The 27,967-nt window shown below is 37.6% G+C and overlaps 1 protein-coding gene across 1 annotated transcript; it reads right to left on the bottom strand.

The window, feature by feature from the left end:
• Positions 1–425: 425 nt before the first annotated feature.
• Positions 426–27,233, bottom strand: ghdc (GH3 domain containing). The gene is made up of 11 exons (XM_051666961.1): positions 26,959–27,233; positions 26,259–26,522; positions 16,056–16,252; positions 9,888–10,082; positions 9,521–9,640; positions 7,922–8,219; positions 4,107–4,296; positions 3,509–3,580; positions 3,263–3,396; positions 1,212–1,300; positions 426–1,121 (listed from the first exon to the last, which is right to left on the bottom strand). The coding sequence occupies exons 1-11, from the start codon at positions 27,035–27,037 to the stop codon at positions 900–902; spliced, it is 1,860 nt and encodes a 619-aa protein (XP_051522921.1). The 5' UTR covers positions 27,038–27,233; the 3' UTR covers positions 426–899.
• Between the last annotated feature and the right edge of the window lie 734 nt (positions 27,234–27,967).

The following is a 27,967-nucleotide window of genomic DNA, read 5'->3' as shown; positions in this document are numbered from 1 at the left end:
CATTTTGTTCCGCGCTGGAGCACCACAATTGTACAGAGCGGTTATCTGAGTTACTGTAGACTTTGTCAGTTTGAACCAGTCTGGTCATTCTCTGTTGATCTCTCTCATCAACAAGGCATTTCCATCCACAGAACTGCCGCTCACTGGATGTTTTTTGTTTTTGTTTTGTTTTTTTGTTTGTTGGGGTGCTTATTTCAGTGTCACAAGCTACATTTTTAGACAATACTTTAGACACTACTGTTTACGTATTTGTGAATTTGTGAATTATGAATAGCTAGCACTTGTATCTAGTAAATTACACCTGCAGCAGATACATTCATTATATCTCCTTCCCCATCTGTGTAGAATCAAAAAATTATCAATACTACACTATAACATGCATAACCACTGCATAACACAGCACATTTGTCCAAATTAGGCAAGAGTTGTTTACAAATGTTTATTTAGATATACTCATGTAAAGAGAAAAATACAGTAAGATTCAAAATGTTTTTGTATTGGAAATACATCACTTTATATCAAGGAGTGATGGATTCACTTAATAATGGAATTACCGTAATTACAAGATAACAACTCTGCAATTCTACTCCTCAGACTCAGAAATAATTAATTTCTAGTTCATGTACAAGTACAATAAAGAGGTGAACATGATGCGAATGCAGCAATAATGCACGTTGGTCAACATTTTAAAATGTAACATTTCCACTGAACCAACTCTAATTTGAGAAAAGCCTCCAATTACAAGGCCAAATAGACAGTTTTTAGAGGCTTATCAAACTACATAAAGTCCATTGTCATTGACCAGCACTGTAAAGATGAAAATAGTGTACATTTTAAATAATTTCCGAGCCTGTTTTTCTCCCAAGTTCTGCCGAAGCGTTAATTACAAGTTGAAATGTTCATGAAACAGTCTTCCGCAGTAGGAAGTCTGCAAACTCTTTCTTGCGGATCACGCGTTGCATTTTGAACGTGTTCGATGATGTTTTTGAGAAGGCCATCATATGATCTTTCAGTTCTTTGAATGTTCCATCACTGACAAGCTGAACTCTCATTGGTCCGATGCTGCCCTTTACCCGGAACGATCTGTAGATTGGCGAGTCATCCTGCAGACAGTGATCTAACTGATGGGTTTGAAATAAAAATCACAAATATTATTAAGAGTAAGAGTGAAGTAATTTAAAAAGTTCTCAAATGAGCTGTAATATAGTGACCTTGTATCTTTGTTCCTCTGAAAGGTTCCTCACACCTTTTAATTCAACAAACACATGATAATGTGGTTGAGCGACTCCAGATGCATCGCCTACAGCAAACACAAACAATACATTAAAACAGTTCAGAAATTGAAACAAATATATTACAACTGTCTCGTAAAATGTAGTATTCATTGTATTAATATTAATAATAATAATAATAATAAGTAACAATGATAATAAGAATTATTATTAAACAATATATCACAAACAAGAGTACTATTGTACTGAATAATATAGTTAAAATGCATTGGTGTGTTGAAAAATAACTGTTCTGTTTTACTTGTTAAAAGTTTTAAGAATTTTGATTAGACAACATTTGGATGATTAAACTTTAAAACATGGAATTCTAGAAAATGTTAAAAAGGAAAAAAAAGGATTTGGGGAAAAAAATAAAAAAACATTTTAGTAGGGTCCTACTTAAAAACACAATGCATACTTAACTGAGAAACATTTGAAGAAAACATTCATTTCTTTTAAATTATTACTTACATTGAAATGTAACTTTAAATAGGCTAAAGGAGTGTGTTCAAAAGCATGTTACCACATTAGCATATTTTTGCTGTGGTATCGAAATTGGTATCGAGAACCGTGAAATTTCATTGGTATCAGTACCGACTACTGAAATTTTGGTATTGTGACAACACTAGGTGGCGCTAATCGACAAGCAATTTTACCCCAGTAATGCACATCAGCAGAAATGTTTTTCCAGTATTTAACTGTCCAGTTTTGGTGAGCCTGTGCCCACTGCAACCTCAGCTTTCTGTTCTTGGCTGACAGAAGTGGAACCCGACGTGGTCTTCTGCCGTTGTAGCCCATCCGCCTCAAGGTTCAACATGTTGTGATTCTGAGATGCAATTCTGCTCACTACAATTGTACAGAGGGGTTATCTGAGTTACCGTAGCCTTTCTGTCAGCTTGAACCAGTCTGGTCATTTTCTGTTGACCTCTCTCATCAACAAGGCGTTTCCATCTGCAGAACTGCTGCTCACTGGATGTTTTTTGTTTTTGGCACCATTCGGAGTAAATTCTAGAGACTGTTGTGCATGAAAATCCCAGGAGATCAGCAGTTACAGAAATACTCAAACCAGCCCATCTGACACCAACAATCATGCCACGGTCTAAATAACTGAGATCACATTTTTTCACCATTCTGATGGTTGATGTGAACATTAACTAAAGCTCCTGACCCGTATCTGCATGATTTTATGCACTGCACTGCTGCCACACGATTGGCTGATTAGATAATTGCATGAATAAGTAGGTGTACATATCTTCCTAATAAAGTGCTCAGTGGGTGTATATGCAATATTCTATATGCAATTTCAAGATTTTTTTTTTTAAAACAATATTTATTTTTGCAATTCCATTTAGTTGCGCTAGTGTCACAGAAATTACACACTTTAGAGAGAATTTCTTTCAAATGCAAGCAAAATGGACATTATAGCTGAAATATACCAATATTACTTAAAAATTAACCCATATGAATCAGAATCTAAACAAACTGAGAGCTTGCGAATCAGAATTAAATATGGAAATCTGTATAAATACCTGGCTAGCCCTACTACTGATGTAAGTTGATAAACTTCTGGTTATTTGTTACTGATGTAATTCTGTGGGTGGAGTTTGCTACATGTAAATAGTGCTTTATAGACAGTCAGTCACGTACCTTTCTGGTAACTTTCCGTGTATTGTGCCAATGTTACTAAGTTTACCGGATTTACAAGGTCATGGCAGAAGTCACTAGTCTCATGTCAACATGTTTAATGTTTAAGTCTTGTGGCTATATTTTTTAATTTCTGTGTATTTTTAGTCCAGTGCAATGCCTTGCTCCATTGCCTTCCATTACCAGCATTACTATACATACTTTTTGTTTTTACAAACTGAGAGACAAGTTTTTTTTTTCCTGTGTTAATCGACAACATGTCACAGATGCTATCAATTGAGATATTGTATTTACCCCAGAATATTCTTTAGATTACAGATCTTGTGATGAAGAAAATAAATCTTTACCCAGAATGCCACTCTCAACACAGCTGTAGTCAATGAGCTGGGCCCCGGGCCACTGCGTCACTGCCCTCTGAAGAGCCCGCAGAAACATTGATTCAGAGACCTTCTCACCTCGCACACTCAACATCTGACCACGTCTGAACACAAATATCATGTTAACATAAACACAGCAATGAAATCTTTTGTTTTTTTATGGATTTGGTTGATTAAATGTAATAAGGTCATAACCCAACTAAAACCTTGCCGTACCTATACTGAAACTCCACTTTTGGACACTGGTTATGAAACCCAACTACTTTTACAACGTCTCCAATGCGATACCTGGAAAAACACAGAAGAACACCTCAATGGCACTTAGATTAGTTGACTGCTAGCTCCAAAGATGAAAAAATTAAGTTGACAATCTTTTCATTCATTATGGTCAAGCTGTTATATGACAATTTAATTTCCCGTTTCATATCACTTTTGCTGCTGTTCTAAATGAGAGTATTTAACAAAATATGTGACCTAGTCTTTGAAATTTAAGATACAACTTTGCTCATCATGGACAGATGAAGATAGAAGAGTAGTAAAAACATGGAATTTGAAGCTTCTGTATGTATTTTTTTATGTTAAAACACTTTTTGAATACTGTTTGAGCTGCCTAACGTGTCAAGTTTTGATTCAACCAATGGCTTGAGTCTGAGGCGGGACTACCTGTTTAAGGGAAGGGAGGAGTTTTTGGGAAACCTGTATGAATTTTTTTTGGGGGGGGATTCTGTTTGGTGCCGTTATTGGTGCAGAAATTACAATCTGAAGCTTTAAAGAAAATGCAGTAAATGTGGAGTCAGCAGGAACATGTGATGACCTGAAAAATCCAGAGGCAGTGGTGACCAGCAGCTCATAGCGGTGTCCTTCCTGAAGCTGCTCCATCAGGAGAGTGTTGGGCTGTTCTGAATCCAGATCCTCCTCCGGGATAAACTCACAGAACATAGAGCGAGGACACAGTAGATACTGTCTACTCTCCTGCAGAGGCCACAGATTTACACCGATCAAACCTACAACATACACATGCACTTGTTCAGATGGGAAATGAAAAGGGTGAGTGCTGTAGAGCCATTCTTAAAATTTGATCACACTGATAAAGATTTCCCAAAGTAAACAGTTCTCTTACAACCAGAACATTTCACATAATCACTCACCATTGAGGACCACACCCATTGATAGTAAACCAGTTTCCTCACAACCTGCACCTGCATGTTTGAGACCACCACAAATGAAGAAACACTGCAGCTTTTTACTCCCCTTGCAGCAGGCAAGGGCTAACAACAAATTATCCGCCCTTAACCTTATAGACCTGTCTGCTGCCTTCTACATGGTGAATCACCAGATCCTCCTGTCCACCGTCTCAGACCTGGGCATCACAGGAACTGCTCTTTGCTTCACTGGAGTCTTACCTCACAGGCAAATCCTTCAAGGTTTCCTGGAGGGAAGCATTAGGTGTGTTCAACTTCATGCAGTGCTGTGCAGACAAATTGACACCTGGCTTGATACAATGCGTGCCGGTTAGAAATTTAATCTGAATTTCATCCTCATGTATACCATCAAAGTGTTGTGAGAGAGGTGATATCAGCAAGCTACACTTGCCCCAAAGCAGCTGCACAAGCTCTGATGAGGACTAGGGGTGTAACGGTACACAGAAGTCACGGTTTGGTACGTACCTCGGTTTTGGGGTCACGGTTCCATACGAGTTCATTACAAAAGGAAAAAGCAACAAATCCCAAATGCTAGGTTTCTTTTCATTTATTTTGAACAGACAGTAGTGCAAATTACAGTTTGTTCCACCTAGCGGCATTTAGTCCCCCCTGAGGTAGTTGGTACATTACAGCCTCCTTTAGTGTAATAAGCACTAAGCAGTAAACAGAATGCACTCTTGCATCGGCCATATTTTTTTGTAGGGTTGATAAAAAACAAAAGGTATTTGGTCACAATCAGCTACAAAACTGAAAAGCATCTTGTGTTATAAAAGTACAAAATAAATAGAATAATGAAAAATAAAACTTAGGAGAAGCCATTCTTGTTTTGATTTGGTGCATAGATGGTCTCTTCTTCTTCTGCTCTTTTTCCAGTTGTGGCGGTTAGCAAACAGCGTTGCATTACACCGAACCGTGACGAATACATGTACCGTTACACCCCTAATGACGACACATTCATAATTGGCCAGATGTTTCGACGACAACGACGTGCATTTCTTGTTTATTCTATCAAACTTTTTTCTTGTAAAAACAGGCACTGTATTAAGCAGCACACAACCTATCTGTCTATCTGAATTTCTATCACATCCAATTCATCTGCAATAAAAAAAGCAAACATTGCGTGAACTGCCGTGACTGAAGTAGGTTCAGCACACGACAGGAAGCACAAAGTGTCCGGCTTGACAGGTGTCTTTTCAACTCCATCCCCGACTACACTCGCCAAAGTTGAAGTTGGCACAGTTGAAGTCAAACACACCTAGTGCTGAAGTGACATCAGCTAACCACAGGTGTGCCTCAGGGTTCAGTGCTAGGATCCCTCCTCTTCCCAATATACAAAACATCACTGGACCCATTCATTAAGGCACAGAGCTTTTACTATCAATGGCCTGCTATGCAGATGATATGCAGATCTACCTGTCATTCCAGACTGACGACTCCACCTTTAGGCCAACCTTGTGAAGACAGTCAACCACAACATCACTGTATGGCTGAGCTTGACAACACTAACATCAATCAGGCCAGCGAAGTACCTGGGGGTAGTGTTTGATGAGCATCTAAACTTCCCACTTTATAATATCATAAAAACTAGATGTTGGATTGACAAAGCCATGTCTGAATGTTTTAAGTAGTTTTAAAATGTTATGGGTGGATGAATGGATGGATGTATGCATGGATTCGTGAAGTTAGTGTTAGAAATTTTGGTTTCAGTTTGGGGATTTTGAAAAACAAAGTTTGTATAAAAACAGAATTTTGCCTTTGAATTGAGTGTCAAATAAGGGAGACATCCAAAATGTGTAAGTGTTAGTGGTACTTCATAAAAGGACTGAAAAAACATTGATCTAGAACATGGTCTTTACTTAACCAAGAGGGGGCTTACGTCACAACCTTCTTGGTCTCATTCCACTGGCTATCTGTAGCTCCCTGCATCAAATTCAAGGCTCTGATGCTGGCGCTCAGGACTGCCACTGAATCAGCACCCTTCTACTTCAACACTTTCCCAGAGGTCTATGTTATCTCCCATTCTCTGCAATCAGTGAGCGAGCGGCGCCTGCTGGTATCATCACAACCAGGTACAAAGACTCACACTATAACCTTCACTCTCTCTGAACCACTGTGGTGTAACAACCTTTCAACCTCGCCCCGATCTAAATCTGACATCACCTCTTACACAAGCACTCCATAACCATAAATACTGACACTTCCTATTGAAGGAAGAAAATGATCTTTTCTCATACTCAAATTTTTACCACATTTACACTTTTGCTCCAGATTCAGTATAGCAGTACTGTGGTACTTCTTATGCCATTGGCCCCTTAATAGTGCTGCAACAACTAATCGATAAAATCGATAATGACAATAATCGACAAATTTCACTGAGCAAGCAAGCGCACATGCATCCATGTCAATCAAACCGAGAACAGACAACAGAGAAAGGGAGCACAATAATTTATATTAAACTGTGCTATGCGGTTTGTTTCATTATAATAAATTGTGCAGCTTTAATGGATATCAAACTGATGTCTCAGAAGTCAAAGTCTGCAGATTTTAAAGCATTTTATATGGTTTCCCCTCATCGTGTAATCGCATGTTGTCAGTGCAAGAGAACCAATGCATTGAATCTGCACCGTGCAAGCGAAAATGGACATTTACAGATGATTTTACAATATTAAACGACTGTATATAATGATAAATATATGGTTAGTTCCTTAATAATTTATGTTTTTTTAATAAATTTATTTTCTTTTTTTTACTTTTTCTTTTCTCCCCAATTTGGAATGCCCAATTCCCAATGTACTCTAAGTCCTCGTGGTGGCGTAGTGACTTGCCTCAATACGGGTGGCAGAGGACAAATCTCAGTTGCCTCCGTGTCTGAGACCGTCAACCCACGCATCTTATCACGTGGCTTGTTGAGCGCGTTACCGCAGAGACATAGCGTGTGTGGAGGCTTCACACCATCCACCGCGGAATCCACGCACAACTCACCACACGCCCCACCGAGATCGAACCACATTATAGCGACCACGAGGAGGTTACCCCATGTAACTCTACCCTCCCTAGCAACCAGGCCAATTTGGTTGCTTAGGAGACCTGTCTGGAGTCACTCAGCATGCCCTGGGATTCGAACTCGTGAACTCCAGGGGTGGTAGTCAGCGTCTTTACTCACTGAGCTACTCAGGCCCCCATAATAAATACATTTTCATAAAATACAGGAAATAAAATTTAGCTTCTTAATCTGATTAATCAAAGAAATAATTTAAGATTAATCTAATATCAAAATAATCCTTAGTTACAGTCCTACTCCTTTATGATTACTTGTGTTTTTCCTCATTTAAGTCACTTTGGATAAAATAATCTTCTAAATGGTTCAATTTAAATTGTCATTATCCACTTCAGAAATGCACACACATACATACACAAATAAACACACCCTCAGTTGCAGCATAGAAGGGTGAGTAGAATGGGACCTCTTTACAGTAGTGCTGCCGTAACATCTCTCCGTAAATCTGGTTTGAGCCTGAGTCCACGGTAAGAACCAGGTGTAAGCGTGGCCACAGTCTGAGCGCGATCCCCTCAAAGCCCTCCTTAAATTGAGCCTTGAGTTCTGCTGCTCTCTCTGGATCTGGTTTCATCAGCTTCTCCAGAGCTGAACGAATCTTAGTCGTCAGGTTCAGACTGGAACTGATTCTTCCCAACTCCACGTCCACAACCAGATCCTTCCAACGCTCCTAAATGCACATGAAAACAAAGCTGATGCAGTCTGTGGGGCCGTTCACACAGGATGCGCTCTAGTGTCTTTTGCCGTTGTGTTGCATTTTGTTGCTTTATTCAGTACCTCATGTCACTTTTTTAGGTTAAAAGTATTAACTAATTTAGTTGACTACAACTAACGTAGTTGACACTGTCAATGAGAATGACGTCACGACTAGTCGAATTTGACTCGACTAACAGGCATGACTAGTCGACTAATACAAATTACGTGCAAACCCTAGTCCACACACTGACAATCACAATACAGCATGACGTGACACAGTCACAGCCATCAAAAAGAAATGTCATTTTCAATATACAGCTTTGTGAGGCATAATTTTGTTTGCTTTGGATATCTTTTTATATCCTTTTCCATCTTTATAAAGTTCCATTACCTTGTTACGCAGGTCTTTTGACAGTTCTTTTCTGCTCCCCATGGCTCAGTATCTAGCCTGCTCAGTGCATCCACGTGAGAGCTAACAAACTCATTGACTATTTATACACAGACACTAACTGCAATTTAAAAAGCCACAGGTGTGGGAGATTAACCTTTAATTGCCATTTAAACCTGTGTGTGTCACCTTGTGTGTCTGTAACAAGGCCAAACATTCAAGGGTATGTAAACTTTTGATCACGGCCATTTGGGTGATTTCTGTTATCATTATGATTTAAAAAGGAGCCAAACAACTATGTGATAATAAATGGCTTCATATGATCACTATCCTTAAATAAAAGACAGTTTTTTTGCATGATCAGTCATATTTTCAAAATCAATGTCAAAATTTCACAATTTCTGCCAGGGTATGCAAACTTTTGAGCACAACTGTATGTTAGGAATAGTTAGCCCCTCAAGGCCTGCTCTCTTGACTTGAACTGCATGCCAGTGGGTGGGGCCACGGGTGCGATGGCGCATGTTGTGGGATGTGTAAATACAAATGAGCAATGTTTCGTTATGTCAAGACAGACCGATTTCAAAACGAGACATTTCTGCAGGGTGGCAAATAGAAATACTCTTTCTAGACTGGGTAGGAAGTTCTGAGTTCTGAAATTTACAGTATGTTTTTATAGTACAGTTACCTCATATATGTCTAAATATCAAGGAAATTAAACTAGGGGGATGACTGAGATGCACCCCTTGTCATAGAAGCTTTTGTCGTTTAACGCAAAAATATATCCTCTGTAAAAGGCTCCATACACAACCAAAAAAGTACCATGCTACTGCCATGTTTTTTTTTTTACAATTTTCAATATGATCTCTAACATTTGGACCCCACTGTACCTGGAGGGCTCGGAAGGCGTAGAAAACAGTAGAGCAGAAGTTGGACTCCAGCATGCCAAGATTACGGTCCTTCAGTCCAAACAGGAGATGCAGATACAGAGCATCTCTTTCATTCAGTACCTACCAACAATCACATGTCAATGATTCATATTAAATGCAATGCAAGGTTAAACATGTTTCATTCAACAAATTAAATTCATATTTTTGATTATCACATTAACCAGATACTATTCTCCAAAGCGACTTCCAGTACATTCCAGCAATATTTTTTTTTATAACATAATAAACTGTGTGTGTTCCCTGGGAATCAAACCCATGACTTCCACATTGCTAGAACCCTTCTCTAGATGAGCTATAGTAAGTGTACCTGGTAGACAGGTGCTGGTGTGCTGTACATATGCAGCATGTGTTTGGAAGAGGCAGGCGTTGAGGAGTTGGGGCCAATAGGAATTCCTGCCTCACTCTGACGAAATGTGGGAGAGTAAAAGAGCTTCAGTGTTTTCTGCAGACTGTCAGTCACTGGGAACGTTCGTCTCATAACATCTAGACAAACTGTCACACCCTGCAAAAAAAAAAAAAAATACAGACAGAGAAATAATAGATCACATGACCACTGCCACCTCCTGAAAGTGCATTTTTCTCTCTTGAAAAAAACAACAACGATGACAATTTAAACTCACTCAAAACTTTTCTCTGTTGGTGGACACAGTCAATGACTTCTGCTACATAAAAAGCTTGAGAGATATCAACTAGAAAATGAAATTAGAGCACAAGTGGTAGAATACAAATTTAGCTGCAGTGCATGTCAGGATAGTGTCGCTAACTACAGGCAGGCCCTGAAAGCTAGTAAATCTGCATAATTTAGGAAACTCATATAAAAATATAGCTGCAAGCAGCAACAAGTGGGGCTAAGCCCAAAAATGGCAAAAAGTGTCCTACACTAAGCATTCAACAAAAATAAAGAAATAAATAAACAGAGTGAATATGATGTACATTGCAAATCCACAATGACTTTTGAGTTGTCCCAAGCAGGGCTCGAATCAATAGTCTTTGGATTTCCATTCAATCCCACAATCCACTTGACAACACTGCCACACGATTGACAGTGGCCAAAGTTACTTACCAAGCTGAGATTCAGCACAGTGCTCACCATGATCAACTTTGTATTGATATCACTTTCTAACAAAAAAGAAAATCAAGGTTCTGTTCAGAAGTTTCTGTGTGGCTTCGTCTGAAGCCATTTTTGTAGGAGGCAAAGAAAAAAATCCAACATGATGGCCATTGTAATAAGAAAAATTACAATCACCACAGGAGAGTTATCAGAGAAAGCAAAAATGTTTTTTTTAGACTATTTTTAGTTCAAAAGTTATTTGCAATAGTAAGGTGAATTTCTGAACTGGTGGTGGTGCTGTGGAGTTTGGCTTAGACACCTCAAACCTGATCTGGGGGCTATTCATAACAACAACTATCACTGTGCCAAATATTATCATTTAACTATGCATGCTTCATAGTACTGCCTTAAACTCCCATTGGGGAGAAAAAGGAAGAAGAACAATAAGAATACATTCAAGCAGAAATAATCAGGGATAAGCCATGCAACTATTCAGTAAGCACAACACAAAGATCTCCAGGACAATAGAAATTCAATTGTAATTCTGGTCTAGGTGGGGGTCGAACCCATAAACTTTGGAACCAAAGCCCAGGGCCTGTATTCACAAAAATCTTAAGGCTAAAAGTAGCTCATAACATGGAAATTTAAGAGCAACACTTAAAAATTAGGGGATTGTCACTCCTAGTTTTAGGACTCATCTATGAGTATTTTATGAAGCGTTTTAATGCTAAAAGTAGTTCCTTAACCAACGACAAGTACCTCTCCCACAAATCGAAAAAATCCAATTACATCAATGATAAAGGTTTTGACAACTCAAAACCTTTACATGATTTACATAATTATGCTGCAGCAGCAACTCTGAGAAAAAAAAATTATAAAATAAAATAACAATTCTCTCATTGGTCAGTCAAATTTCATCACAGTCTGAAGGGGAATTTTTGGACCCACTTTATTATTAGGTGGCCTTAACTACTATGTACTTAACCATTTGTACATACATGTTGTTGCATTGTAATTACATTTAAAGTACTTGCATTTAATTACATTTGTAGTTACATTGTTAACTTCACCCCTACCCTAACCCAACTCTTAACCTTAACCCCTAATCCTAACCCTAACCTTACTCCTAAACCTACCAGTACCTCACTCTCAGTAGCAGCAAATATGGGAATTTGGGAATTTTGCAGAGCAACATGTAGTTACACAGTAAATACATAGTCTTGTATGTATTTAATGTTAGTACATGGTAGTTAAGGCCACCTAATATAAAGTGTGACTGAATTTTATTTCTTTAATTTTAAATCAGACTGCTCTCGTAAAAAAACCCTTCGGATTGTCTGCGGACAATTTGTTGGACCTGGTAAGAATAGTGCCATAGGAATCCATTGTTTCTTTTCAAAAGCTTGTTCAGAACGAACATTCGCACCAAAAAAACGGGCTTGGTGTGAATAGTTCTTAAAGGGGACCACTGTAACACAGTGGGTTTTTAACAAAATAACAAAAATAATGCGAAAAATAAGCCACATCTGTTTATCACACATGTAACTATGCTGTATATAAATAAACAGCTTGTCTGCCAGTAAAACAATATGCCTGTTGTATTCTATTCATTCATTAACGTTAGCGACTCTCTATCTGTGGATATTTCTGATATTTGCGACCCTCTTTGCTATGCACTAATTTTCCAGTTCAATGACTGAATGTTTTTAACACGAGTGTGATGAAATTAAATTTTGTGGGCATGTGAGGAGTTTGAGAATATTCTAGAGTTTGTTAGAACAATAATGTTATGATGGACAGAAATTACTGTATGGTACAATGTATATTCACTGTAGTAATAATAATTATTATTATTGTTATTATTATTATTTTCAAGCAATATCTCACAGGCAAGAGTGCTGTTGAACTGAATCAAAGTTTTCATTAATGTTTTCATTTATGCTACTTTCATTTGATTAGTTTTATATATTCCTTTTGGACACCATTTTGATAATAAAATTGAGTTAAACTTAAAACATGGCATTCAGAAAAAAGAAAACTGAAAAATAAAAATTAAAAATTAAATTACATTTATTTCAAAGGGTCCTACTTAAAAAAAAAAAAGTAAACATTACTTACTTGAAGAAATGTTTAATTAAGTAAATGGATAGTTCACCCAAAAATGAAAATTCAGTCATTGTTTTCTCACCCCTGTGTTGTTATAACCTTATATGACTTTCTTTCTTTTTCTTAACTCAAAGAAAAAAAATTGTTCTCAGTGATGTCACAAAATGGCAGTTTATGCTGACCACCTCTTCAAGCTTCAAAAGAACACAAATGTATCGAAATCTAATGTATTATAAGTGAAACTCTTGACCGACTGTTGATCTCCTGTGTGCATTCATGAGTCTGCACGCGAGCTTTAGAGCTCTTTGCATTAGAGCAACAGTAGTTATGCAGCATGCAGAGATGGGGTGTTCAAGCGAAAACCCATTTTGTTTTGCTTCAATAGGATCACCAGTGATATTAACAACAGAAAACATAACATAGCTGCACACAAACCAGAGAACAGAACCTACAAACATGTTTGAAGAGTTTGTAGTGGAAGAATAGATGCATTTTAATTCCCAGCCTTATTTGTTTGAACCGGAATCCTCAACTAAAAAGTGTGATGGAAGAGGCTGAAGGTAGCTACCAGTACCGCCGCTCCCTAGGGCACCAAATCCCTAGGGGGGCACTATCTTACCCGAGGGGGGCCCCAGAAACTCCACCTTACTCGCACGTGTTTGCAAGTTCTGTTCTTTGGTTTGTGTGCAGCTATGTTATGTTTTCTGTTGTTAATAATGCTGGTGGTCCTGTTGAAGCAAAACAAAACAAGTTTTCGCTTGAACGCCCCATCTCGTGCATGCTGCTTAACTACTGTTGCTCTCGTGCAGAATCATGAACGCGTACAGGAGACCAACGGTCAGTGAACATTTTCACTAAATAATACATTAGATTTCAGTTTGTTTTATCACCAAACCTTATCGTATGCTTTCATAACAATCTCATGGAATAATTTATTAGACTTCTAAATTATACATTTTTGTTCTTTTGAGGCTTGAAGAGGTGGTCACCATAAACTGCCATTGTATGACATCACTGAGCACAAATGTTTTTCACAATTTCTCCCTTTGTGTTAAGAAAAAGAAAGAAAGTCATATAGGGTTATAACAGCACTGGGCTGAGTAAACAATGATCTAATCCTTTAAGAAACACTTGAGGAAAACTTTCAATTGTTTTAATTTACAGTTGTGGCCAAAAAATATTGCCAACCTTGGTAAATATGAGCAAAAGGTGGCTGTGAGAAATGTATTTATTGTTTATCCTTTTGATCTTTCATTCAAAATACTCACAAAAATCTAACCTTTAATTGAAATAAACTAATTGAAGGGGGGGGGGGGGGGGGGATCTCATAAATAAATGCATTTTTTGTTTTCTCCAAAACACGTTTGCCACAATTATTGGCACCCTTAGATATTCTTATGAGTAAAATATATCTGAAGTATATACCCATTCATATTTTACATTTTTAAGACACCTGGGTGAAAGGAACATTAAATTGTTCAGCCATGACTTCCTGTTTCACAGGGGTATAAGTATGAGGTAACACACAGGCCAAATTTCGCTTAGTCATCTGTCACAATGGGTAAGTTATGATGTGCGGCAAAAGGTTGTTGAGCTTCACAAAATGAGAAGTGGCTATAAGAAAATAGCTAAAGCATTGAAAATACCCATTTCCACCATCAGGGCAATAATTAGAAGTTCCAATCAACTAGAGATGTTAAGAATTGGCCTGGATGGGGACGTGTGTTTATATTGTCTCCATGCATGGTGAGAATGATGGTTTGAGTGGCCAAAAATTCTCCAAGGATCACAGCTGGAGAACTGCAGAAATGAGTTGGTTCTTGGGATCAGAAAATCTCCAAAACTACAATCAATCACACTAGATCACCACAAGTTGTTTGGGAGGGTTTGTTGAAAAAAGCCTCTGCTCTCATCCAAGAACTAACTCAAGCATCTTCAGTTTGCCAGACAATACTGTAACTTCAAATGGGACCGGGATCTATGGTCAGTTAAGACCATTTTTGGCAGCACCATAGATGGGTTTGGCGCACACGGTTAAATATGGTGGTGGATCTTTAATGTTTTAGGGCTGTTTTTATGCCAGAGGTCCTGGACATCTTGTTCAGATACATGGCATCATGGACTCTATCAAATACCAACAGATAAAAAAAAAAAATCAAAACCTGACTGCCTCTGCCAGGAAGCTTAAAAAGTGCCTTGGTTGGATCTTCCAGCAGGACAATGATTCAAAACAAACATCAAAATCAACACAAAAATGGTTCACTGACCACAAAATCAAGGTTCTACCATGGCCATCCCAGTCCCCTGACCTGAACCCCATAGAAAACTGTGGGGTGAACTGAAGAGGAGAGCCCACCAGCGTGGCCCTCTGAATTTGAAGGATCTGGAGAGATTCTGTATGGAGGAATGGTCTCAGATCACTTGCCATGTGTTCTCCAACCTCATTAGACATTATAGGAGAAGACTCAGAGCTGTTATCTTGGCAAAGGGATGTTGCACAAAGTATTGAATAAAAGGGTACCAATAACTGTGCCACACATACATTTGACAAAAATATAATTTTTTGGATAAAACTTATGTTGTGTTTGCAATTGTTTGATATCCATTAGAGGACAGATTTGTGTTAATATACTGAATGAAAGATCAAAAGGTTAAACAATTAAGACATATTTTTCACAGCCTTCTTTGCTCATATTTACCAAGTGTGCCAATATTTTTGGCCACAACTGTATTATTTACATTGATATTTAACTTTTTAAATAGACAATATTTAGTGTTCAATTGAAAAAAAAGTGTTCAATAGCATATTACCTATTTTTTGCTGTGGTATCAAAATTGGTATAACAATCTGGGAATTGTACTGGTATTTGGTAAAAACTACTGAAATTTTTGTATTGTGACAGCCCTATTGAAGTGAATTACTTTGTGCATGTAACGACAGCAGAGCTGTGTGCATTTGTGCATAAAAATTAGTAGAGAAGCTTTCTTGAAAAATATATAAAATAAATAAATAAAATAACTCTGAGCTATAATCTCTAACCGGAGGCTATCTCACCAGCATCCCAGAGGTCCCCATTTCTTCTCATTCAAACGTTATACTTTTTTCTATACCAGATTTCAAAAGAATATTTATCCATCTTTTTATCCTGTGCATGACAATGTTGTGATGCCACAATTCACCTCTAGCATGCAAAACTATTCACTTTAGTTGTTAGTGTTTTACATTTCTTATCTTTTATTTTTTGTTGTTGTTGTTGTTAAGAAAATTGTATAGATTTACTGTATAATCTTTATCTTTAATATGATGAGTGTTGTGACCTGCAGGAAGAACTCAGTGTTGGTCTCTCTGGTGCTGAGGAGCATTCGGCTGGATCCAGATGTTCCTGATGTCATCGCCAGAATTACAGGTTTATCTGATATTAAAACCTTCTGCTCTCCTCTCGCCACACGCTTGACAAACTCTCCATAATGATCATAATCTGTGAGCGGATGACGCTGACGAAACATTTCTGTGTCTGAAATAACAACACAAATGTATTTCTTACATTTCATAACACATCACCTTAATGAGAGGGGCTTGTTGGTTATTTTCATTTCGAAGAAGCCTATAGTGGTAAAATTAATATTACCGCAGGTTTTTCCCTGGACATTTTTGAAACCACTAATACTAATAGTTCTAATGCTGAATTCACATCATGTTGGAATTACCATAACATTTTTTAGATTCTACTTGAAACTGTTCACAACCTTGGTAGATATTTTTTAGGTATCCTGTATTTTTAATACAATGTAATATTTTTTGTTGAAGCTGCTGCCATGTTGGTTGTTTTTACAAGAAGTCAACACTTGAAAACAGTGAAGTGAGATAATTTGGCTTTAGAATTGAGCAAGAGTTTCCAACTTTTAATCAGTCTACAAGTTCTACAGTATACAGACCTAATGTTCCTGCACAGACAAAATGAATACACCCCATGCGCACTGTAATAAAAGCAACAAACGAAACCCTTAAAAAACAACACAGGGCTTCCACGATTAACTAATCGTGAAAACAGACAATTACATCATTCCATTTAAGTCTGTTCCAGTTGTGTCGAAGGTTTCTATTTACATGTTGTTGCAGCGGTTGAGTATTGTAACAAATACTTAAATTAGTCTATAGTCCTATCAGTCTGTAGTCCTTCCAGTCCTTTTTAAAAAAGTTTTAAACAGTCTGATGCTCAGAGGCCTGTTTCAAAAAGCTAGCTGAACAAATCCAGAGTTTCAGAGTAAGTTTCAGGTTGACAAATCCAGATAAAGCCAAACCGGTTTATATTGGGTTCAGCAATCTCAAGATCTCACTTGCTATAAACCTCTTCTGTCAACTCAGAGTTTGACCTTGCTTAACGCTGAAGCGCATGCACATGAATGAGTGACGTTTGCCATGAACAGCCGATGCGTGAAGCTTGGAGACAGTCAGTGCGTTTTACATCTTGCGAGAAATTCAGCGTGATTTACTTCTCTGCTGAAGATCAAGGGATCATTATGAATACACTGAAATAAATTTGGAGTGTGAGAAGTTGCTGGTAAATTTAACACCACATTTTCAAGTAAAGGCTACACACAATTTATGGTGGGCTTAATTAGTAATTCTCAAGTAAAGTTTACTTTGCAATACTCTGTTTCAAGCAAATTTCACTCTTTTTTTGTAAATTTTACTTAAGCAATGTAGCAATGAATTAAGCCATGCTTTTAAAAGTGTACTAGCATTTCAATGCTTAATTAACGTACTTAGTCATGTATCAGATGACACACAAAAACCTTCCACAGGGTAGCTTAATGCATGCTATGTAATCTATTAGACCAGTGTTTCTCAATCTGTTCCTGGAGTACCACTACCACTACACATTTTGGATGTCTCCTTTTCCCAACACACCGGATTGTACTGATTAGCTCATTAGAAGAAAGCTCCTTGATCTGAATTGAATGTGTCAAATAAAGGAGACATCGAAAATATGTAGTGTTACCGGTACTCCAGGATAGGATTGGGAAAAACTGTATTAGACAACATCACCTTGCTTTAATGGCAATAGAAACAAGATACAGGAAGACCTGAATACTTGGTGCACAAGACACGAACAGATTTTTTTCCGTTTCATGAACGGGTAATTTTGAGTAAAAACATGAACTTCAGATTTCACAAAGCAACAAGTTCCTTAATGTAACAACAAAATAAAAAATAAAAACTGTAAATCAACTTGCAAACACTGAAACCATGAAAGATCATTAATTATTTAAGCCTGGTGAATACTGGGAACACCAGCTTAGAAAAGTTTAGTAAAATTAGCTTATTTTATTTACCTGTGAAATTTCCTCAAATTAGAAAATAAATATGACAAGGTTTTCTACTTTAGGATTGGTACATGATGATGCAGTGTAAAAATAAACAATCATAAATAATATGTACTTGCACTGCCTGGCCAAAAAAAAAGTTGCATACTATAATATTTATTTGGACCACGTTTAGCTTTGATTACAGCGCGCATTCGCCGTGGCATTGTTTCGAAAACCTTATGCAACGTCACAACATTTATTTCCATCTAGAGTTGCATTCGTTTTTGGCCGAGATCTTGTATTGATGACGGGAGAGTTGAACAACTCCTTAAAGTCTTCTCCAGCCCATTCCAAAGACTTTCAATGGGGTTAAGGTCAGGACTCTGTGGTGGCCAATTCATGTATGAAAATGATTCCTCATGCTCCCTGAACCACTCTTTCACAATTTGAGCCTGATGAATCTTGGCATTGTTGTCCTGGAATATGCCTTTGCCGTCATGGAAGAAAAAAATCCATTGATGGGATAACCTGGTCATTCAGTACATTCAGGTAGTCAGCTGACTTCATTTTATTGCCGCATAACATTGCTGAGCCTAGACCTGACCAATTGAAGCAACCCCAGATCATAACACTGCCTCCAGAGGCTTGTACACTGGGCACTATGCATGATGGGTGCAACGTTTTATGCACTTCCCTTCTTACCCTGACACAACCAGCGCTTTGGAATAGGGTAAATCTGGACTCATCAGACCACATGACCTTTTTCCATTGCTCTACAGTCCAATCTTTACGCTCTCTAGCAAATTGAAAATGTTTTTTCCGATTAGCCTCACTAAAAAGTGTCTTTCTTGTAGCCACACAGCTGTTTAGTCCCAATCCTGTAAATTCTCGTTGCACTGTGTGTGTGGAAATGCTATTACTTTCACTAATAATATGGGGCAGTGGTGGCTCAGCGGTTAAGGCTCTGGGTTACTGATCAGAAGGTTGGGGGTTCAAGCCCCAGCACTGCCAAGATGCCACTGTTGGACCCTTGAGCAAGGCCCTTGACCCTATCTGCTCCAGGGGTGCCATATCACAGCTGACCCTGCACTCTGACCCCAGCTTAGCTGGGATATGTGAAAAAAACAAATTTCACTGTATATGTGCAAATGTATAACATGTGATAAATAAATACAATTTTAAAAAAAATGTATTATTAAACATAGCCATGAGTTCTACTGTCAATTTTTACTGAAGAGTTTTATTGATCTCCAATGACAATCACTCGAGAATGTTTTCCGACCACATTTCTTCCGCGAAGCTGACAGTTCACCACTATCCTTCCAGGTTTTAATAATGCGTTGGACAGTTCTTAACCCAATTCCAGTGATTTCAGCAATCTCCTTCGCTTTATGAAGGCCAATAATTTGCCCCTTCTGAAACACAGTAACATCTTTTCCATGACCACGGGATATGTCTTCAGACATGGTTGTTAGAGAAATGAGAAGCTACACACTGCATCAGTTAGGGATAAAAGAATTGTTGCCAGCTGAAACATACTAATCACTGCAATAATGATCCAATCATAGACTCTTAAATATCAGCTTATTTAAATTCAAATGGCGACTTTTTTTGGGTCAGGCAGTGTATAAGCTAGAGCATTCATTTTTACATGTTTGAATTTAGTAAAAATGTAAGATTTACTTAATATTTTCAAGTTCATTCTTTAATTTATTCAATGTAGAAAGTACTTAATCTCTTCTGCTATATTTACTTCATGACAAAATGTGTTTTTCTGTGTATATGAAGACTTTTAAAATGTACATAACAAAAAACGCTGCTGCTGCTCGCGGAAGTTTGATGTGACTTCTGAAAAAAAAATAACTAAATATAATGAGCAATTAAATTATATAGGTTATCAATAAGAACACGGGCTCACAAAATTCATATTTATTTAAAATGTAAAAGCTTTTATATTAGTTTAAATTAAAAAGCTAATATAATTAATGAAGTGCAAGCCATGTCAGTTTGTGTGATATTCTACAACATAATTATTTTGTTCAGGTGGAAAGACTCGTCACACAATAAATTTGTCTTTAAAGTGTGAGAAACACCTTACGAACACTTAATGCAAACAGTACTTTTTTCTCGAGGTTCTCAGCATCACGCACTGCATACAGGTACAGTATGTAAAGAAATGCAAAGAAACTCAATCTCAGATATAATCAATCAATTAAACTGTCTAATCAATCAAATAATCTATCGAATAATATCTTAATAAATAGGCCTTTTACACTCACCAACCACTTTATTAGGTACATCTGTACACGTACTTATTTATGCGATTATTAAATCAGCCAATCGTGTGGCAGCAGTGCAATGCATAAAGTCACGCAGGTACGGGTCAGGAGCTTCAGTTAATGAACCATCAGAATGGGGAAAAATGTGATCTCAATGATTTGGACCGTGGCATGATTGTTGGTGCCAGATGGGCTGGTTTGAGTATTTCTGTAACTGCTGATCTCCTGGGATTTTCACACACAACAGTCTCTAGAGTTTACTCAGAATGGTGCCAACAACAAAAAACATCCAGTGAGCAGCAGTTCTGCAGATGGAAACGCCTTGTTGATGAGAGAGCTCAGCAGAAAATGGCCAGACTGGTTCAAGCTGACAGAAAGGCTACAGTAACTCAGATAACCCCTTTGTACAATTGTAGTGAGCAGAATAGCATCTCAGAATGCACAAAATGTCAAACCTTGAGGCGGATGGGCTACAACAGCAGAAGACCACGTCGGGTTCCACTACTGTCAGTGAAGAACATAAAGCTGAGGCTGCTTTAATGCATGTGATTAATTTGAAAAGTTGAATTTTTCTTAATCGCGATTAATGCATTTACTGTTAATAAACCATAAAACAGCATATACACTGGCCAGAGGAGAGCGCAACCTTTGAGATTTGTCCGTCTTTGTCCATTTGTTGTACAAAACAAGCACAGAAGGGATAAATCAAGTACTTTGCAGCCTCTGTAAGGTGCAATTTAATTACCACAAAGCACGTCAAGTCTAAACTATAATAAAAATGCAGAACGAGACGTTTACAAACGCTTTTCACATGGAGTTCAACTAATACAAGATAAAATTAAAATCGTATTGGTCTGGTGAAACAGAGGTGGCAGCGACAATGCGCCTAATATCGAGGATGGTAATAGCAAATAAAAAAACACACTGATTACCACTTACTGTATAAACATTAAACCTAATATTATGCTAAAATATTGGGCCTGGGTCAACTTGTGATGTTGGTTTGCAGCTGGCTGTTTTATATGTTTATATGTTACACGTAGTAATGTTATGACTGCTTGTCTTGCTTTTCTTTGCTTCTTTGTTTCAGTTTGAACTCTGAAATATGATTGGGGTCATGAAATGGAGAATCAAATTTTCCTTGACATTTAGACATATTAGATACATCCTTGTGTGTCCTTGGCTGTCAACCTTTCACAATCACAGTGACAAACTATGGAACTGGACTGATTTTGTCATTCAAGCCACTGTTGTCGAATTATTACTGTGACATATGCATAAACCCCCTGATTCATTCCACCCGGAAGAATACGTAATTTTTTTTAAATACCCCACCATCTATTCTCGGATATGGGAAAGGCATTCAGTCTGACCAAAAGCAGAGGCAGGGAAATTCCCCAGCAAATCACACTCTGGTAAAACCATGGTAGATTTTATGGTTACTATGTTTTTACTACAAATATAACTATAGTTACTGAAGTTACCATATTTTTTATAATACAAACTAATATGTATTACATTTCATCAAAGGATGGTCCCATATGTATCTACAGTGGTCTGGGCTAAAGGCCTATTCACACCAAATGCATGAAAAATTTGTGTGACTAACTGCAGATGAAAGGTCAAACCAAAATCATCACAAATAAAATGAACCCCTGTACAGTAGGTGGCACTGTTCTACAAACATATTTATTTCATTTTCCTGCTCTGACCTTATTCTTTTTTATTTATATTTTCTCCCAATTTGGAATGCCCAATTCCCACTACTCAGTAGGTCCTTGTGGTGGCGCGGTTACTCACGTCAATCTGGGTGGCAGAGGACAAGTCTCAGTTGCCTCCACTTCTGAGACCATCAATCCATGCATCTTATCACAAAGCTGGTTGTGCATGACACCGTGGAGACTCATAGCATGTGGAGGCTCATGCTGTTCTCCGCGATCCACGCACAACTTACCACGTGCCCCGCTGAAAGCGAGAACCACTAATCACAACCACGAGGAGGTTACCCCATGTGACTCTACTCTCCCTAGCAACCGAGCCAATTTGGTTGCTTAGGAGATCTGGCTGCAGTCACTCAGCACACACTGGATTCGAACTCGTGACTCCAGGGGTGGTAGTCAGCGCCAATACTCGCTGAGCTACCCAGGCCCCAACTCTGACCTAATTCATAATGCTGTTAAGGCATTTATGTAACTAATTTGGGTGTAACTGTTTTATGTTCTTATGTTTTTATGCATTTTAAGGTATATAGAATCTGTGTTTTTTATACCAGTGGGATGAGTAAAGAGCGCTGTTGCATAACGTACGTCATCTTTATATTTGCACGTGTATTTTGCAACAAGAATATTCCAAACTGACTCCCAAACCCTTTTTTATGCCTGGATAAGCCTGGATAATGTAACACAAGGTACAGTGATATAAATAAACATGGAATAATGTAAATAGAGTAAAACAAGTACAGAACATGATGCATAACATTAAAAATTACATAAAATAAAACAGGCTCATGGTCTATTCTTTAATTATTGCATACTTGTATTGAATTCAGGGTTTCTTGTGCGTGGTGAGAAAAAGAGCACAGTTACAGGAATGCTTTGTGTTATGTTATCTTTGTATTAAAAATAGATGTGAGGTTCTACAATTTGTGTCTACACTTGCAGTAAAATATTGTTAAGGCATTTATTTTACTCATTTGTTTCATTAGGTTCTTTCCATGTTTTAATGCATTTTAAAGAAATATTGCACTTAAATATGAAAATTCCCTCATCATTTATTCACCCTTATACCATCCCGGTGTGTGACTTTCTTTCATCTACTGAACACAAATGAAGATTTTTAGAAGAAAATCTCAGCTCCGTAGATCCATACAATGCAAGTGAAAGGGTGCCAAAATTTTGAAGCTCCAAAAATCACGTCAGCTAGGGTTGCCACAGTGTACGGTGTTACCGGTTTTACGTGGTACAAGGGACAACACCGGTGTGAAATTTTATATGGGTAAAAAGGGTAAACATTATGAATGGAACTTCTAATATCAATACAATATCCTAATGAATAGAATATCCTTAAATAAAGAATATCTGCCTAATGAAGAGTTTGCAACCCATGATAAATGAACCTAAATAACGCATTGAAATCCAGATGTTCTTTACCAACTTATCAAATTACACAGGCAGCAAAGTACGTGCACTGACAGAAGACGTTTAATTGCAGGTAGCGAATATAATGTGCATGGTAGGTAACTGTAAGACGTCTCGGATTTGGAATGACAAGAAATGCTGTTAGACACACAGACACGCGCTTGAAGAAACACACTTTATTATATTTTTAAGAACATGTGACAGAAAATCCATCTATGCGCATGTCACATACTGTTTGTTCGGAGGCGTGCAGTCTCGTGGAACACGCGCATGTAAAAGGTTCTCACTCTTTCTTTGTTTCAGTCTTTTGACATTTTTTTGCCAAGAATATTATCGTCTGTGAGTGCTGCAAATGATCTCAGACATCTTAGCTCAGGAGGTGCTTTGAGTTCAGTTCGCTTTATTTCCACAGAGCAGTTCACTGTGAACACAACTCTGCAGGGCCACTTTATATATATCCTATACATCTGTGATTAAATCATAAAATAATACAAAAACACATTCACCTCGAACCATGATTTATATTTCAGTGATTATTACCATCATTATAATTATTATTTTTACATTTAGAATTGTGTTTATGTCTTCATTTGTGTAAGTAATTTTCCACCTGTTGTCATAGAGGGTACTTTGCTGACGGTAAATGGAAAGGTGGTTATATATGTTTTTTGTTTTTTTTTACCACTTTTTTTTTTTTTATTGCTTTTTTGATTATTTTGAAATGCAATTTGAATTTAGATATGTCTTTGGTTTGTTTTTCATTTTTTTTAAAAACTAATTTTTTATTTTTTTTTTTTTTTTTTTATAAAAATATCGTTAACATATTTCTTGCATATCGCCCAGCCCTAAGAGGGAACAAAACAAATGTATTCACACACATTCAAAGTCATTACCCTTCTGAAGCAGCTAAACTGGGTCCTGGGATGAAATGTAATAAAACACAAACATTAAACCTGCAACAACCCACATTAAGTGATGTATTTGCCTGGATGAAATACCCGACCAGTAGCCCATGATGGAGAGAATGCACGGCTGAATTAGGTTAGTTTCCAAAGAGATGCTGCCCTTCAAAACTGTTGAAAAGCCATCTTTCAAAAATTGGACAACACACATTTTAATTGCACTTCATTTTTTTCAGTTTCATTTGAATTTTTAGTTAAAATAAATAAGTTCAAAGTTTGAAATCAAGCTGTGTTATTGTGTAGTCTATTGCTTATCAAAAATTACCCCATAGTACCACTTAGCGTCCAACCAGCGGTAATACCGGTGATAGTCGGTTTGAACATGAACACCGCACTGGTGTGAAAATTAAGTCTAATGTCAGCATAAAAGTAATCATCACTCCAGTAATTAAATCCATATCTTCAGAAGTGATATGTTAGGTGTGTCACATCAATACTTTAATACATTTTTACTATAAATTCTCCTCCCTGCTCAGTCGATCTCCATTTTAACTTTCACATTCTTCTTCATGCATGCGCCCCATAATGGGCAGCGAGAAGAATTTCTAGCAAAAATGGACTTAAATATTGATCTGTTTCTCACCCACACCTATCATATCACTTCTGAAGACACTGATTTAACCACTGGAGTTTTATGGATTACATTTATGCTGCCTTTATGTGCTTTTTCAAGTGTCAAAATGTTGGCACCCATCCACTTGCATTATATGGACCTACAGAGCTGAAATATTCTTCAAAAAATCTTCATTTGTGTTCTGCAGAAGAAACAGTCATAATTTTCATTTTTGGGTGAACTATCCCTTTCAGGAATACAGACTGTTGTGCATGAAAATCTCAGAAGATCAGCAGTTACAGAAATTCTCAATTCAGTCCATCTGGCACCAACAACACTGCCATGGTCGAAAACATTGAGATCATATTTTTTTCCCCATTCTGATGGTTGATGTGAACATATACTGAAGCTCATGAACCATATCTACATAATTTTATACATTGCACTGCTGCCACATGAGTGGCTGATTAGAAAATCACATGAATAAGTAGGTGTACAGGTGTTCCTAATAAAGAGTATACCCAAATGAATTGGAATTGACACTGGAATTGATTTGTAATCGATTTCAAATTATGATATTGTGATGTACTGCAATATATTGAATCTTGACATGTCTATTGCAAGACGTATTGTATTGTGAGGTGCTAAGCGATATCCAGACCTAATTTATAATACAAGCCAATATTGTATAAATACTAGGCTAAGTATAACTTTTAATTGTTTCGGAGGTGTGTATCTGATGCAGGTCCAATGCCGGTGTTTACCAGTTGACTAGTGCCACCAATGCACTGGATTGTGCAGCAGCAGCTCTTATCTCATTGGTCAGACAAGTTTCATCACAGTCCGAAGAAGAAAAAAACAATTGGACTGTCGGTGGACAATTTGTCAGACCACTGTGAATAGCTCCATAGGAATGCATTGTTCCTATTTAAAAGCGCGTTCGCACTAAAAAACGGGCTGGGTATGAATAGCCCCGAATATCCACTGACCCTAGAACCGCACCCTTTTATGAAATTTCAGAATATAATACACTTTATAATATTTTAATGTTTCTGTGGATGTCATTTATATAGTACATTAGCCTTCAATTTCAAATAAAATCATTGCAATTGAAATAAAAATAAGTTCTTTTATAACATCAAGCCTTCTAAAATCAAATTTTTACAAAATGTAAGCACCTTGAAACACAACTGTTAAAATCACGCATTTTACTAACTTTCAAAACTCTATACGAACCCTGCATATAAAGCCCAATCTACGTGAAAACTCAAATGAATGACCTTTAATTGAGCTGAAGTCGAACTGCTTTCCGTAAACCGTGTCCGCATGTTTGCGCAGGCGCATGAGCAGAGTTTCCTCTTGAACGCGGTGAATGTCTCGTGTGTCAGACTCCAGTCGGTCTCTCTGCCGCTTTCCAAGCCAGCACACAACTCTCACAGCCGCATACTGACTCACAATACTCCATATAGACCGATTCTCGATCTTCAACCTCCATAGAAGAGCCATACTGCAGAGAACCAGCAGCGCGATTGAGCACACTGGAGCTGTTACACAAACACACAACAGCGATTGAACGAGAGGGGGCGCCAATAACACACCCACGGGCAGCATATTAGGCTTTATACATGTATTAAATTGAATCTTAAGAAATATACAAAATAAATATGAAATACACAAAACATATATAAATATACCATATATAGTACAAATAAAAAAATTATAGATGTTTTAATGACACTTTATTCTAAGTTTTAGAGACAGCATAAATTCATTTTGTATTGACAGCATCTTACAAAAAAAGTTTTGTGACGGTCCCATCTGTATCAGATGGTAATATCATGATATGACATACCATGGTACAGACAGTCATGCACTATGGTACTGCAAGATAAGTTAGTGGCAAAGGCTCCACATAATGATGTTTTATATACGTGTTAAAACAACTGAAATGGTTAAAAATATGCTACTGAACAAACTCACCACATGCAATAGTAGTCACGGCCAATAACGCAATAAAACATGGTAAAATTATCCACAAAAGCTGATGTTTCTGCGTCATCACGAACAGTTGAAAGAAACATCCAGTTATATTCAGGTTATTTTTGCATATTGTTTCAAGGGCATACTTGTTTAATACATAATTCTTTTCAGGTGTTTTATATCTTTATTCCACAGAGAGTGAAAGCATGCAGAAGAAAACAAACGCTTTCTCTTTCAGCTAAAAACGGCAGCTGGCAGCAGGAAGTGCCTGTCACTATCTATCGGAAGCTTAAGGAGGAACCAGCTGCTGGTAGCAGCCAATCATTAGCGTCCAAACTGAGACAGCAGCCAATCGCTGAACTCCAAGAATAACGAATGAAAATATTAAACAGACGCATTTTAGCAGAGTTAGAACATATTTGTTTAATCATATGTATATACAGGTGCATCTCAATAAATTAGAATGTCGTGGAAAAGTTCATTTATTTCAGTAATTCGACTCAAATTGTGAAACTCGTGTATTAAATAAATTCAATGCACACAGACTGAAGTAGTTTAAGTCTTTGGTTCTTTTAATTGTGATGATTTTGGCTCACATTTAACAAAAACCCATCAATTCACTATCTCAAAAAATTAGAATATGGTGACATGCCAATCAGCTAATCAACTCAAAACACCTGCAAAGGTTTCCTGAGCCTTCAAAATGGTCTCTCAGTTTGGTTCACTAGGATACACAATCATGGGGAAGACTGCTGATCTGACAGTTGTCCAGAAGACAATCATTGACACCCTTCACTAGGAGGGTAAGCCACAAACATTCATTGCCAAAGAAGCTGGCTGTTCACAGAGTGCTGTATCCAAGCATGTTAACAGAAAGTTGAGTGGAAGGAAAAAGTGTGGAAGAAAAAGATGCACAACCAACCAAGAGAACCGCAGCCTTATGATTGTCAAGCAAAATCGATTCAAGAATTTGGGTGAACTTCACGAGGAATGGACTGAGGCTGGGGTC

Source organism: Myxocyprinus asiaticus, chromosome 32, assembly GCF_019703515.2.
Source record: "Myxocyprinus asiaticus isolate MX2 ecotype Aquarium Trade chromosome 32, UBuf_Myxa_2, whole genome shotgun sequence".
NCBI lineage: Eukaryota > Metazoa > Chordata > Actinopteri > Cypriniformes > Catostomidae > Myxocyprinus > Myxocyprinus asiaticus.
The sequence above is the reverse complement of the archived record's forward strand: the minus strand, read 5'-3'. Positions and strand labels throughout refer to the sequence as shown.

Coding starts and splice junctions, on each gene's coding strand:
- ghdc (XM_051666961.1), bottom strand. CDS start 27,037: ATGACGCAGAAACATCAGCTTTTGTGGATAATTTTACCATGTTTTATT. Junction 9,641..9,887: donor CACCAGCACCTGTCTACCAG/GTACACTTACTA, acceptor GATTGTTGGTAG/GTACTGAATGAAAGAGATGC. Junction 4,297..7,921: donor CTTCTATGCTGCAACTGAGG/GTGTGTTTATTT, acceptor TGTATGTTGTAG/GTTTGATCGGTGTAAATCTG.